The following is a 16,612-nucleotide window of genomic DNA, read 5'->3' as shown; positions in this document are numbered from 1 at the left end:
TTGCTAGGAGGACATAGGAGAAGAGGAACAATGATCATAAATTTTGAAAGGCATTCTTAGGTTTACTTAATTGCTATAAGGTTATCTTGATTTTTTTAAAAGCCCTTAAAAGATCATTTAATTTTGCATTTTATTATATGATTTATTTATTGGATTTATAGCAATCTGTCCTTCAAAGAATGACCCAAAAAACTCCTACGAATACAATCATTACTGTGATTATGAAAAGAATTATGACAAAACATTGGTGAACATGCATCTTGGTGTGTTCCTGAGATTACAATATGCTTTCCATCCCAAGGCAAGAGAAAAGTTTTAAAACAGTGATTATTTCAACATTCTTGTTCAAAAATTTGATCTACCTTGTTTTCACCAGTTGGTGACTGGTTTCCATGGAAATGGAAATGGAATAAGCATTCCTCGTTTTAGATTCTCAGCTGCCCCATGCCAACTGAGAGCTGTAAATGCCATTTGGTTAACAGCAAGGATCCAGAATTCTTCCATTTTAAAGTGGCAGAGAGAGAGGAATAGAAAATGTTTGCCAAGTCATTTTGCTTTTCTCCCTTTGAAAAGGACACAGTTTTATGATTGTCTGAGCTATTGACTGATGGTTATCGAACACATACTACGTCCAAGAGTGCCTCTTCTAACTAATCTGTTTAAATTTCTTTTCCACCCTTCACAAAGTTTCTTACCTCATTGAGATTTAACTGGCCTGTGATTGCCTTCCTGGTTGTCCACCTGCTGTCCCCGTGATGGTCACTGAACAGAAAATGTTGTCAGAAATGTTGGAAGGAGACAGTTTAGTGATTTCAATGACCTGAGACTTGAAGGGGGAAAAAAATCTGTTGAAAAAGGGAGTGCTTGGGGACAAGTTAGAAAATGATCACTCTTGAGAGAATGTTTGTTAATTTTGCCACAAAGATTTCCTATTTCTGAGATTGTCACCTCCAGCTACTACATTTTCTAGAACTATTACGGAGGGAAGATAATGAAGAATACTATAAATAAATGCTTTAACCCCAAATATCTTTCTCAATACAGTTGTTTTCTTTTATCTTGTTTTTTTTTTTTTTTTTTTTTTTTTGGAGTCTAAAGAGTTGAATAGATCTGAATGCTAGAAAAGAACCTAGTAGTAGCATTAGCACATGCTGTTTTCTTTTATATTCTAAAATGTTTAGATACAAAACCAAGAAGTTCTTAAATATCACCCAGTGGCATTCTATGAACTCATTTCTTGTGGGACATAAAGAGTGTCACAGTGTCTAATTTTAATAAAGAAAACCAGACATAATGACAGCCAGCCACAGACCTTCCCTGTGTCCGTCCATGTGGTCTCACACCTAAGCCGAAGCAAGTAATGTGTGAACTAAGGAAATAGGAACCTCACCCCAAACTTAAGAAACTGCATGACTACTTCAAGGGAAATCTTACTGTTGCTGATCATGCGATTTAGGGCCTGACATTTTCTATTATCACATTGTATTCATGGGGGAGTAGCCTTCTCATGATTGTTTTGGTATAAACAGCTTGTGCATTCCAGTGACAAGAAAAAAGCACTTAGGCTATGGAAAGGGACTTGCATAGAATATACAGGGAAGGTCAAGATAACAAGCCAGTTCTGGACGTGACTTGAACTCTGTGACTGCTTCTGCTTCTCCCCTCTCAAGAGAGGAGAGCAAGTTCCTTACTCTCTTACTTATCTACAGCCCTCCTGGTTTGGAGAAGCTGTGCATGAGGGACTCATTACTGAAATAAATGGGTGTTGGGAGGAGAAAATGCTAAAAATGAATCCCCTTAAATTGGGGCCAGAGTCTTGTAATGAACGGTACAAATGGTGTTTTATTTTAAACAATAAAACTAAAATGATGAAAATACATGTAGTTTATTATCTAACAAAACAGGCAGCTATAGCCATTCTTACATCAAACAAAAATGAATCATGTTTAAAGTTGTAGTTTTTATGTAATATTATGAAATTTGAATTTTAGTAGAGTAATAAACAGACTCAGTTTATAAAAATCTTTATCGGTTTTTCCAAGGGCCATTTGGAATCATTTTATTGACAAATCATTCTCATTTAAAGCCACTGTCACGTCGCCAGCCGTGTTCCATTTTCACTAAATCTCGCTCTTCTGGATCCTCTTTCAGCAAAAGCTTTCAGAGTGATTAAAGCTATTCTCGAATATTATTTTCATTGATTGTATGAAATCCTGTGTCTTTTGCAAGTTCATTAGGCAGTTGTTTGCTTGATTTGCCTTGTACTGTTTGCATTTTATATTTATGCAAAGATAAAAAGTTTCTAGCACTGAAAAGGCTGGGGCTGCTTGAGTCCGCAGTGATTTTATTAGGGGTAGGATCATTTGTGAATATCATTTTTACTTGCTTAGTTAGGAATCCTAATCACTATGATACCCAATTTAAAAAGAACCTGTGGGCAGTGATCCAAATAGCTTCAAAGGTGTACTTGTGAGCATTCCTCTCAGAAAAAGTCCCAAGTCATTATGACGTTATTGGTTCTGCTGAGTGTGTGTGCGCCTGAAGATAGATGCATGTTTTTCCATAAATTGATTATGCATTTGCTGTTGTGGAAACAATAGGACTTGATATCAGGAGATCTGGGTTCAAGTTCTTTTGCAGTAAACTGGCTGGATTACCTCGGTGAAAACTTAGCCCATAGCAATCTCCATTTCCTTCCCTATAAGAGAGATAAAAGTACATGCAGTGTAAGGTTATTGGAGAAATCAAATTAAATTAAATTTATGAGAACTTAGTTGAGATTATCTAATAATAAATAAATAAGGGAACCTTACCGTTTGTTGATTTGATGTCTAAACTGCGAATTACATAAAGCATTCTTTCAAATGGAAATTAACTACTGGATATGAATGATACATAATAGCTATTGAGTTGATGAATTTACATTAAAAAATATTCAGTATTAGTATCAAATCGTAGGAAGTGGAGGTAGAAAACACAGAAGCATGTGTTTTTGGTTACCAAGAAGACATAAATGGCTATGGCTGTATTTACCCTGCATACCTAGAAACCAGAAATTTATCAAACTGTACAATGCAGGTGAATCTGTTAATTTTCTAGCTAAGAATATTTTTCACATTTTCAAAGGGTTTAGAAAAAAAAAAAGGATATATAACAGAGACTGAGATATTTACTATTTGGCCCATTACAGAAAATGCTTGCCAGCCCCTGCTCATAAACTTATGCAAATGCCATCGTAATAAAGACCCATTCCTTATGTTGTTTCTAAATGAAATATTATTTCTGTGCTAAAATGCTGAACTGATAAGTAGGAATTATGATAAATTATATGTTTTGGAGGGAGGCATTTCTTAATTGTTGGTTTCATACCTCCATAATGTTGATAACTTTCCAATATGTAAGGAAATAATTCTGATGGACTCTACAGAGAGAACCAAGAATAGCTGTCAATAAACAGAAGGGCTGGCAGGTGCTTGGTGGAGCTGAGCTGAAGTGATGATCACCCAGTGAAAAGAAGGTGTTTGAGTTACTTATCTATACTTTAGGACCTCTTTCTCAAGTTCAGGGGGACCCTGGGACTAAGCACCACCCAGCTCCTCAGACGTCGGGGCCACAGTTTACCTACTGTATAAATAGGATTCTGTAATAGTCATCTATTTTAGATTATTATTCCCTGCAAAATACAACTCACATCTTTAAGTGTTTTGACAGTTCATTCATGATATTGAAGCAGTTTCAAGCAAATTGAAGTCAAATATTTATAAGATCACATTTCTCCATCAGTCAATCATTAAAAGATTTTGAGCAAAACAAATATTTTTAGCCTATTTCACGATGTATAGACATTGAATGGTATCTTTACCTGAATATTTTAGCAAAAGCAAATAGAAGCAGAATGTTAAATAGTTTACTGCTAAATGAACAGAGACTTGTGAATTATTACCTATTATTCAGGATTTCTAAGCCAACAGAATTCATTGAAAATACATTATATCATGGCTATTTTTCCCACTATTTGAATCCTTAGTGACTAGTACATTCCTTAGGATGTATTAGGTACTCAATAAATATTTGCTGAATGAATGACACAGAAAAGTTAGTTAATTATGAACCAGGACATGGGAGTTGTCTCATTACACACACTTCACTAGGTCATTATAATATTTATAAAATGAGAATTTGCCTATATACAGGACCATGGGTAAAATTGAAATATTCTCCGTGTAAGGTACATTCTAGCATCCTGGTCTTATTTTTGCTACTTTAGAAATATTTATATGAAGTGGTTTTCAGTATACATTTGTAGGAAAGAAATATGTATGGAAAGAAATAGACCAGAAAAATCAAAATTATAATTTGATACAGGTCATTATTTCTTTCATTATCTTTATAGATCTTTTTCCAGTCTCCTGGTATACACACTCAGTATATTCTTCATATTTCATGCTTTCATGAGTTCTAATTATGAAATTTTCTTATAATTACGAGGATGCAGAATTACAGGAAAAATCAGTTCAGGTGTAAGGAGGAGACAGTTGTTTAGGCTGCATACCAAACATTTTCACAAACACCAACCTGAAGTCAGAACTTTTAGAGCTGAAATTTCTGTAACACCTTATACATAAACCTTGATCAGTGTGTACCTCAATACTTGGTAATTATTTGCATACATCTTACAACACCCCTGTCAGTGATCTTAGTTCATTGGTTAATTGAAATCACAGGACTCTTTAAGCCACAAGTGGTAATTAGATGGATAGAAATATAATGTTTTTGTAAGGCAGTATTGGCTATTTTCTTCAGGAGGACTGCTCACCAGCTCCAGGACTATTTTTTACTCTTCCCCTGTCCCCCCACCATGACCCAAGTGACACCCAGGAGACACTACTGGTGTGCTAGAAAGGAAAGTGTGAGCGTCCCGTTGCCCTAGAAGCCCCATGCTCTTGAGAACAATATTTCTTGCACTTGCCTATGAACAGAGCTTCAAGGGCCACGCACGGAAGGTCACACTCACTCAGTTTCCAGTGTCTTCTCTCAGAAGCCCAAAGCCACGACTCCTCACCGTGTGTTTATTGTTCTGGCCACAGACCTCCCAGTTCATGGTCACTCACTAATTAAAGCTCAGTGCTTTTTTTTTTTTTAACCATAAATGGTGGTGTTTGGTAGCTGACATTCCACCTTTTTCAGATACCAAGGGAAATAGAGCTAGAATCTTAAAGTAATTTTTCCATAGATGAGGAGAAAATCTTTTGCTAATCCTTTACTCAGACTTTTCCCCACCAAGACTGTGAGTGCCATAACTTTAGATACTTTAGCTCTATATGCCCCTTGTTAAGAAGATGCCTGGGACATAGGATGTAGATTATCTGGACTTGAGAAAGGGAGAAGGGCAAATGGAAGGAGGGTGGAAGGAAGAGCTGGGAGGGAGTAATATTGTTAACTAAAAGAATTCTTGGTAAGTACTTTAATAATTTTCAAAAAAATAAAAATAAAATAGCATTCCTGACAGAGTTCATTGCTTACCTAAAAATAAACTTTACATTTCTCTGTGCTGGAATTGTAGATAGTAATTATCCTAGTAAAGGAGACAGATGTCCAGTAGAAAAGATGGGCATCATGTTGTCCCTCCAGCTCCAGGGACGAGTTGGAGCCTCCAGATCCACATTTATGAACTTTCTTTTTTTTTTTTTTCTTTTACATTTATGAACTTTCAAGAGAAGACACTTGACTCTCAGCTCACTAAAAGCACATCTAAAAAGAATCAACAGGAATGATTAATTTATGAATATTTGTAGTCAAGGGGTAAGGGAGATAATGTCTCAGGCTCCCATTTGTGGTGAAAAATGAGATCAGACTGTTCCCAAAGCTTTGACTACATGGAGTAAAAACTAGTTTGTGTAATTTTCAGAGACTGAACAGAACCTTCTGATAAGAGCTTAAGGAGCTGGAAGAGCAGGGTGGTGGGTTCTTAATAGATCCAGTGGGGAAGGAATAGCATCACAGAATTACTAGGGGATATAGACAGGCATGGCAATGTGAATTCATAGAAATAAGCTCAAGTAACATGTGGAACTCAGTAAATCAAAATAGTAATCAGTAAAGCAAAAAAGAGTTGAAAAGCATGGTGGGGTAAATTTAGAATATCAACCATGGAGTCAAGTAAAAGGGCCCAATTTAATCATCATGATTAATGAATTTCATCAGAGGGATCTCTCATACCCAGTGCTTTGACATTGTCACTGATCTATAAGATAAGGGTAGGAAGAGAGGTAGGCTGATGAAAAGCCTACCTCTTGGTCAGCCACTATATACAAACACATGTATAAAAATGCCTACTGTAGGCTTTTTAAAAAAAATTGAAGTATTGCTGTTTTTGGACTTTCCAGGTGGCTCAGTAGTAAAGATTCTACCTGCCAAGTGGGAGATGTGGGTTTGATCCCTGGGCCGGGAAAATTCCCAAGAGAAGGAAATGGCAACCCACTCCAGTATTCTTGCCTGGGAAATCCCATGGACGGGGAGCCTGGCAGGCTACAGTCCATGGGATCACAAAAAAGTCAGGCATGACTTACTACCTAAACAACAAACAAACAATGGTTGATTTACAATGTTATGTTAGTTTCAGGTATACAACAAAGTGACTTATACACACACACACACACACGCGTACATCCATATGAAGTGTTGGTCCCTGAGTCGTATCCAACTCTTTGTAACCCCATGGACTGTAGCCCACCAGGCTCTTCTGTCATGGAGTTCTCCAGGCGAGAATGCTGGAATGAGTAGCCATTCTTTTCTCAAGGAGATCCTCCTGACCCGGGGATCAAACCTGTGTCTCCTGCATTGCAGGCAGATTCTTTACAGTCTGAGCCCCCAGAAAAGCCCACATACATATATATACACAAACAAGTTTTTACTCCATGTAATGTGTCTGTGTTGCAAATTCTTTCCCCTTATAGATTGTTACAAAATACTGAATATAGTTCTCTTTGCCATACAATAGGGTTATCTTTTATATATACACAAGTGTGTGTGAGTTAACCTGCTGTGGATTTTATTGAACTTCATCATTCCATGCAACATTATAGTTGAGAAAGCAACAGAAGTGAGGTAAAGAACTAGGTCTTCTAATAAACCAAGCTATTTATTCTTTCCTTTAAACGTGAGCTAGTATGTTTAACAGTGAATTTATTTAACAACGATTAAGTAATATTCCTAGACTGGGGAAGTTAAGGAGGAAGGAAAGTGGCAGAGGTGAGAAAAAATCCTAAAACAGTTTGACCACTTGAGATTTATTTATTTTCAGTATTTTAGGTGCTGACTGAAATATTCTTCTTGGATTACAATCAATATTATAAATAACTGTACAAATTCTTCAAACCTACAATGATTTTTAAACTTTAGAGTAATTATAAACTCACAGCGAGTTTAAAAAATAGTAAAGGTCCCCCATATCCTTCACCTAAATTCCCCCAGTGGTAGCAACATGTATAATTATAACAAAATATCAAAGCCAGGAAAAGGACATCAATGCAATTTACACACCTTATTCATATTTTCCAAGTTTTCAGGTGTATTCATGTGTGTGTGTCAGATTGACAATAATTTTAACCATCCAACAGAAATATTCTGCACCTTTTTTTGAATACTTGCTAGTCATTTGCATATTGTATTTCTGATGCCAATTCTTAGTAGTATTCTGTTATTATGTAATGTTCTAATACTGTATTTTTTCATTTTCTTTCCTTGCCAGCAATGTATCTGTTAGGCTTTGGAGCAATTGATGAATGCTTTTATTAATCTCTTCAAATATTGTATACATTACTCCTGAGAGCCAAAATGAGGATTCATAATGTGCATTGCTAGGTATAAAAACTGTCATAATTTAAGTTCATGTTTAAATTTCTTTCAATATTAGGCAATCAAAAGGCCTGTGAATACAACCATATCTTATGTGCCCTTCACTGTCTTAATTTAGGCTACTGTAACGGAGTAGGCTGGCTGGCTTAGACAGCAAACATTTATTTTTCACAGTCCTGGAGGCTGGGAATTCTGATATTAAGGTGCTGGCAGATTTGGCCTTTGGCTCATAGATGGCTGCCTTCTTCCATGGCAGAGGGAGAGAAGTCAGTTCTCTTGTGTCTTTTCCTATACAGGCACTCATTCCATCGTGATACTACCATTCATCACCGAGTTGTCTCCCCAAGGCCTCATCTCCAAATATCCTCACAATGGGATTAGGGTTTCCATATGTGGCTTGGGATAGGATGGACAGAAACTTTCAATCCATAGCAGTTATTGTGAATGAATTTTCCTGAATTTCTTCCTAGTATATTAAAAAAATTTAGTATCATGGAAGCCCCAGCGACTATGTTTAATTGTTATCACATCAGAAGCTATTATCTTAATAGTCTCACAAAAACTTATCAGAAAGTTGACTGTGTGATTGTTTTCCTCCCTAAAAATTTTCATTTACCCTTCCCCACCTCCCCCCGCCGCCCCCGCCACCTCCCTGCTGCCAATATGTTCCTTAAGCTTTTCACTGGAGATAGAGTGAAAATCTATTTTCAGCTATTTTCCATTCTTCTGAAGTTTTCATTTTTAAGATTCTCAGCATTTGCTCCTTATAACTCAAGTTGAATAATTTAGTTTAGTTTTAGTTCTAAAATATATTGTCAAATATGTTGTCATCAATACTAATGAGGAAATAGTTGCCTCTACCTTACAGAATTAGTAGGGTAGTAGCAAGGAAGTCAAGAAATCTTGGCCATCATTCAAAGACTTAGGAATATGGGCCCCTGTGAGTCTTGCTGCAAGAGTGAAAAGCATTAATTTATCTATGCCCCATCACAGTTTATACCTACTAATCACTATGACTGACTACATTTCTTGCAGTAAGAGAACTAGTGTCTGTTTTGCTTACTTTGCAGAGTTGAAGTGAGAACCAGATGAGGTTAAAATACTTTGAGAAGTGGAGAGGGTGATATAAACAAAGTGGTAATATTATCAAGAGCTGTACAAGCAATCAGAAAGAAAAGCTCTGCATGATATATTGGAGAATACCTCAAAGATATCACTATTCTTGCTCTCCTGTCCCTTTCGAAGGGGACTTTTGAAGTAAGCTCAGATGGAAGGTTTTCATTCAGATTTAAACAAAATCAAATCAAAACATGCCAAGGAGAATGGACTCATCAGATGTCAAAGGGACTAGAACCAGTGGGGCGGGAGCCTGGAGACAGAATCCGTGAACAGCAAAGATGTTTGTTCTAAGAAAGAAAAGACATAGAAAGTAGTCTTTCTCCAGCTTGCCACTGCTTGATTCCATACAAGTATAATTTCAAGCAGTGTAGTGATCACTAACCAGAGATGGTATGCATGTGTCCTGATGCTTCTGATTCATTGCTGAGCTTGTTCACATCTTACCTTCAGATTCATGGTAAATCTCAAATGAGTTAATATTTCCATCCCTACTAACTCATATGAAATAAAAAAAAAATTATAAAGCAGTGTGACTAGAGTAGGAGAAAGCAAACAAAGGTGTGAAGGCAGTATTTTACGATGTAGCAAGATGTAATGGACCCCGCAAATTTATATTCTAGCCTCACTTCACTTGTATGAGTTCACAATATCATAGAAATGAGTTAACAGGCACTCTGATCTGATTTTCCATCTTCTCAATCAGATAGCCAAGGTAAAACTTGAGACCTATAATTACAGTGGTTTCTTGTTGGGAATAGGTAATGTAGCAGATGAGAAAACTTATATTTCTGAGTAAGAAAAAGGGAAAGGACAAAAACAGATGTGATTTTTAAATCAAGATGCTCCTTAAGAGCCAAAATCGTTTATTCAAGTAAAAATTGTGTAATACATACTGTTACATAACACAACATTTTACACTTACTAGGGCAGACATAACAATATCCTTAAGGGATTCAGAGAACTGATGCATTTTTAATTTCTAGTTTCCCTGCATGTACTTTATTTTAGATGCTATTCAATTTAAGTCCTTGATTTATATGTCCTTATAATTTACATAATTGGATTATCTTTTAGAGGTCTCAGAAAATATGTTTCATAGTAATATTGTGAACATATGTAAGAAAGTTAAACAGGTGACTCATTTTCTTTCCAAAGAACATTGTATGTGACTTGGATAGTAAAATTTTTATTTAGGTACATGTGGATCCAAGCTTAATCTAACAAGTATATTGTTTTCTAGACTAAAATCTACTAAGTCTTTCTTCTTATGCTAAAAATACTTTAAATGCTCACACTCAGTCATCTCTGAAGAAAACTGCATCTGAGAAACAGTTTTGTTTGTTTTGTGACTTTCATATTTACTGACATCATGAATATACTTTTTGTTGACCACCCTTTGTTTTTTGGGAGAAGGAAGAAATTGAGTCATGATCACATATTTGAATAGGTCATGATGATATATCCATTGTTCTATGATCTATTTAAAATCCATGTAAAAACAGAGTCTAACTAAGATATAAATAAAAAAGATGACTAGTACTTTACTTGGAATAATGATCATTGTCATCTGAAGAGTGGGCTGTTTAAATGTAGTTGAGCTGCAATTTGGACCCTCAATTACAGTATGCTGAAATACATGATTTAACTGATATTTAAAATGTATGTGTCAGCAGTAGAGTATAACTTGCCTGTCTCCTCAAAATAGTCCACATATCATGATGTAGGGCCCTGTACAGAAGAAATGTTTTTATAAGGAAAATATTCACTGTGTTCTTCACCTACAAACATTCACTGTACATGAATGATGCACATAGTATGTACAGGGCGTTTAGAAATAGAGAACAAGTTACTTCTATTTTTTTAGTAATATGGTAGAACAGATATTCAATTAAATCTTTCCTCCCACAGTATATCTAAAACTCATAGGAAAATATTAAAGAACTTATTAGTGCATGGTTGAGCTAATGGGGTGCTAGGGTATTTCTCTGAGAAACCTCAAATCTATAAACTAGATGAGCAACACCAGGCATTTCCCAGGGTGACTAACCAATCCCAACCAGCCTGGAGCTGAATTTTAAAAGTCCAGAGATAGCAGGAGACAAAGCTTTGGTCCAAAGGGCTGAGAGAAGCTTTCTGCATAAAGTGGAACCCCTGACGTACTGTCTTCAGTGCAATAAACACAGAAAAAGAAATCCTACATGGGAAGTGAAAGGATATGTTTGACTTTCTCTCCCTGGTTAATAGATGGGGCAAAGGAATAAATATATAACTGCTTTTGAGAATAACTCACAGTTCTTGTGGAATTTGCACCTGTAATCCACATTACTCATATGGCCCACAGATTTAATTTGGTGGAACAGGTCCTGGTTGGTGTGACCCAAGGCATGTGTTAGAAGTGAATTTAAATCAGTTTTAAATGAGTTTTCCATACTATCCTCAAAGAATTCAAAGATAAAAGCCTAAACAGCATGATCTTCTAAATGGACAATTCACCAACTGCATGGAGTAAACATTGCCATAAAGACAAGCCAGTAAAAAATCACAAATAGCAGAAATAGATTCACCTACTTAGAATTATTATTTGTATATAATTTATTTGTATCAAGAAATAAACATTGAAAAGCATTTTTAAGAAAAATTGACTATTCAAATTAACTGGGGGGATTTGAAAAAAAAAACTTCAAAAATAAAGCATTCAGTACCTGAAAAGAATAATTCAGTGAATGGATTAAATATCAGGTTAGTCATGGCTAAAGACAGGATAAGTGAAATATAGGACTGAGCAAGTTACAGAGAACACAGCCAAGAGAGTAATGTATGTGGGAAGCCTGAAGGTGAGATAAAGATTAAAAAAGTGTGAAAAGGTCTAATGTATGCTTAATTGGGATTCTGATAAGAACCATAGAATGATATAAAGGCATACATCAAGGTACTAGCTGAGACTTCTGAAAATTTAAATGTTAAACTACAGGTTTAGGAATTCCAAGAAAGAGGTTTTTAAAATCCACGCATACAATATCTTAATGAACCTGCAGAATAGAAAAGGCAAAGATCTGAAAAGCATCCAGAGAATTAGATTGCCAGATGGCTCTGACTTCTCATCAGAAACAAGCAAAGTTAAAAAATGGTGGAATGGCATCTTTGAAGTGCTATTAGTCTAGAATTCTATACCCATTGAAAAAATGCTTCTCTACCTTTTGGCTAAGATTGAGTGTAGTATCTGTTCTTACTATTTTAACTATATCCATTGAAATTAGTTTTTAAGAACATCAGTAAAGTCAAGTCATTTTCTGAGGCTATCAAAAGTCTCTCTGATGGGTACATTTATAGAATGTTCTTCAGAAAGAAAGCAGTGATCCCAAAAGGAAATAAGTGCTACCAAAAAAAAAAAAAAAGCAAGAAATGTAAATCTAAACAAACAGTGATTGTTTAAAGTAGAACAGTAGTAGTGGGTGATTTCTAGTGTTAAGAAAAATCCAATGTGTAACTATAATTATGGGAGGATCATGTCAAGAGCTGGATAATCAGACTTAAAACATTCTGACATCTGTACTGTTTGGGCAAAGTTGAAAAAAGTATCAGTAGCTTTGTGATCTTAGGTATCCATAAGTGCTTAGGATAAGCACTAAATAATATAATGTATAACATCCAAACTAGTACAGGGGAAAAATACAGAAATGATTATGTGTATATGAATACTTAGATAATATAAATGGACTAACTCTTGAATCAAAAACAAAAATTGCCAGGGTTTAAAAAAATTATATTCTATTTATGAGGTATAACTAATATAAACAGAATATTTGAAAGTAAAAGGATCAAGTGGTTTATAACTTAAATACTAACTGGATATCTTTAATTTTATTTAAGAAACATAAAAGTGTTATTACATATTCATAAACAATTTGTTTCACTAGAAAGATTTGATAGTTCCATTCTAAAGGCAATAAAAATCGATAGAACCACAAAGAATATTAACAAATCCACAAAATAATGAACAAGCTTGACATGATGGACTTATCTAGAATAATTGGAAAATATACATCTTTTCAACCACATAGAACATTTATAAAAATTGATCACATGCTTTACCATTTTGTGCGCTCACAAAATTCAAATGATTGCTTCATAAAGATTATATTATTTTATCATAAGTTAATTAAGTTATTGATTATAAAAAATATAACAGCTGCAAACATTCAAAAAATTTAAGTCATACTTCTTAATAACCCATGGGCCTAAGAATAAACCAGGGCAGATTAAAAACAGATGTCCTTATGCTCCTGTAGAACTTGCATTAATTAATAGATGCAATGTAGTGTAAAAACAGTAAACTCATAAAGGGAATTTGACATTTGAATAAAAATAACCTACACCAGGAAGTAATATGCAACAAGAGGCTAATAAAAAATCATAGTAAATAATTGCTATGCTCAGGGGAAAATTAGTAGTTTAGCTTGGGGCTTCCAGAAGAAGTATTTTTTTAAAAAGAGATCATTTTTTCTAATGATTAAAGTGGTATGACCAAGTATGAGAGGGCAAGATAATTATGAGTATATCAAGATTAAATACTGTGTGTGACAACTTAAAAATGCCATAAACAAGATTTTCATGTTCCAAATAAAACATTTGGAAACATATTTATAACAGATATAATGGAAAGGCAATGAGTGATTTGGGCAAAAAAGCATGAAGAGGTTATTCACAAGGCAAGACATAGAAATAGCTAATAAATATTTGAAAAGATGCATAGCAACAAATGTAATCATAAGGGATAAAGAGGGAAGTGACGATGAGATAATATTTTTCAACTCAGTTTGGCAAGGATGAAAAAGATTGAAAAACTCATATATAGGGGTTTATGTACACAGAGGTTTGTCTAGATATTTTCTCCATTCTTCCTATTGTCATCCAACTTGGCTTATGGCCTATCTTTTCTTTTTGTCATGCATAACAAATTGTAGTAATATTTATCAGTCTTGCCATTTTTATGAGGTTCAGTTATACTACTTTCATCTTCTGTTGACATTTTGACAGTATATTCTATACTCTTTGATCCAGTAATTCCACTTCTAGAATTTTACCCCAAGATATTTAAAATGTATATACAAGCTATTATTTTTATATTTCATTAATACTAGTGAAAAATGGGTAAATTTCTAGGAATAAAATTATGATGTCTATGTACACACACATATAGGTATGTGTATATAGGTTTATGTCATTTTATGAAATTTAAAAGATTGTAAAGAATAATTGTAACCATTTAAATGATATATAGGTTAATATTTATGTGGAAAGAGATAGATAAATGACATTACTAAGTGGTAAAAGCAGTATTTATCTCTTGTATAAACTGATGTGTACCTATCAGTTGTAAGCAGCAACTTGTTTATAGTTGCACAGACGGTAGTTATATCCCATGATGACTGCGTAGAATATACTGTAAAATAAATGGTACTAAAACAGAATTTGGGGTCCTGAGTTTTAGTCACTGTTGAGCTATTTTTGACAGATCTCTTTACATCTAAGGGCCTCCTTAACTCATTTCTCAAAATGTAGGAAAGAAGGTGAGCTTTGGATCTCATCATCATAGAACTACACCACAATGGCTGTCGCCCCCTTCCTGCACCCAGGGCAAGCATTAGTCATCAGTCCTCACCTTCTTTCTCTAGGCTCAACCATACCTTAGAATTATTCTCAGCACACACTGTACTACGTCGCCGTTTTTAAAGAGCTTGTCCTTTGCACTTGACACTTCTTTGCAGTCCTTGGATAAGATCTTAGAAGTCCTTTCAGCTAAATGATTTTTCTGATCAAAGAACTGTTATCTTGGTAAGAATTAACAGAATATCTTTTAGAAAAATTTTGTACTTTTCTGTCAGTCACATCTTGAAAAAGCAGGAAAAAGGTGGAAACAAACAGGTGAAATAGGTTTTGATAATCTATTGTATTGAGTATGATATTTTGACATGTAATTGACATGAAATAAGTGCTAATACATTATTTTATGGTGTCTTTTCACTCAAGGTTTTTGAAATTCTGTTTGTATTTATAGCAGTCCCATTTTAGATGATAAATTTTTATTGGAGATCCTTGATGTGTATTTAAATTTCCAGTTTACAAAGTACTTCTTATATTCACATTCTTGAGTTTTCTAATAATTGAGTACTAGTTTTTAATTTTAACTAAAATTAAAATTAACATGCAGTCACACTCGCCACATTTCAGGTATCCATTAGCCTTACGCAGCTAGTGGTTACCATGTTGGATGTTGAAAGTTCAGAAAATACAAAGAAACATACAATTTGATGTTAGCCTTCAAGGGGATTTTCTAGTTGAGAAAGCAAGATATCAAAAAATAAGCATATAAAAATATAACCCAAAATAGAATATAATTAAGTGCTAAAAGTTTGCTATGGACAGACTAAGTGCTACATGGGTAGGAAGTTGCTGAGGTTGGGAGAATGAGGTGTCTTCCTTTAGAAAGTGTGTGTGTTCTCCTTGCAGGCACGGGACCCGCTGCGCTGGAGAGGTGGCCGCCGCAGCAAACAACTCTCACTGTACAGTGGGCATTGCTTTCAACGCCAAGATCGGAGGTATGGGACCCAGACTCCTGTGGACGCAGAAATGAGCCAAGAGTTCTCCTGCTAACTCGTTTTCAGAACCCTTTCTGAACTAAAGACAAGCATATGTTTGCATAACAGTGTTCAACTACTGCCGACAGCAAAATGACTGTGTTAACCTGTGTTATTAAAACAAAGACTTTGAAGCAGCCCCCTGAAGTGCTGCAAACAGAGAAATCTTTCTTTAAATAAAAATGAAAGAAGCTTGTCCAATAGCAAAAATGGGGTCATTAGCATCTATATGGAACTGTGAAATTGGTACCTAGGTCAGAAAGAACTAAAAAGATAAACACCAGGCCAGATTATCTCTACAGAAAAAAGCATTTTGAAATTCTGTCAAACAGAAAATATTTTTTTTTTTTCTTTCCCTTAGGCTTTACAAAAAGTTTCTTTTAATTTCAGTTTAAATAGTAAGATCTCCTTTTGAAAGAGTATAGTAATATTATTACCATTAGTAATTGCAGATTATAGATAGTATATACACACACACAAACTCAAATATACCTATACTTACTATACTTACCCAATCCAAGCAGTATAAATTCAGATATTAATAGAAGCAAGCTCTCACTTTCCCATGTGCAATCATCTTTGTTAGTATAACCTGGTGCCACAGCCGCACACAAATGGGAAGAAAACATTATAAGAGATATGTAGATCCTGTTGGCTTTGGAAGTATACACCTAGGCATCTCCTGAAGACTTTCTTAAGATGAAGTTCCTGGAATTAGGCTGACATCCTCATTTCCAGCATAATATTTGTCTCCAAATGGTGAAAGTGAAAGTGTTAGTTGCTCGGTTATGTCCACCTCTTTGTGACCCTATGGACTATATATAACTCACCAGCGTCCTCTCTTCATGGAATTCTTGAGGCAAATATACTGGAGTGGGTTGCCATTCCCTTCAGGGGATCTTCCCAACCCAGCGATCGAACCCGCACTACAGGCAGATTCTTTACCACCTGAAGCACCAGATCTAAAAAATAAAAATAATAGACCTTTCTAAAGTAAA

At 35.1% G+C, this 16,612-nt stretch overlaps 1 protein-coding gene and 1 pseudogene across 3 annotated transcripts in view; both read left to right on the top strand.

Annotated features, from left to right (window-relative positions):
• Window positions 1-16,612, top strand: part of PCSK5 (proprotein convertase subtilisin/kexin type 5) — a 496,629-nt gene that overhangs the window by 155,788 nt on the left and 324,229 nt on the right. For all 3 annotated transcript variants that reach the window (XM_043487117.1, XM_043487116.1, XM_043487115.1), the window contains exon 6: window positions 15,487-15,575. In XM_043487117.1, coding sequence (XP_043343052.1) covers window positions 15,487-15,575 — 89 coding nt within the window. The remainder of the gene's footprint in view (window positions 1-15,486; window positions 15,576-16,612) is intronic.
• Window positions 12,158-12,301, top strand: LOC122453408 (annotated as a pseudogene).

The sequence above is a fragment of the Cervus canadensis genome, chromosome 14 (genome assembly GCF_019320065.1).
Source record: "Cervus canadensis isolate Bull #8, Minnesota chromosome 14, ASM1932006v1, whole genome shotgun sequence".
Lineage (NCBI taxonomy): Eukaryota > Metazoa > Chordata > Mammalia > Artiodactyla > Cervidae > Cervus > Cervus canadensis.
Note: the sequence above shows the minus strand (reverse complement) of the source record. Positions and strands in the feature narration are given on the sequence as shown.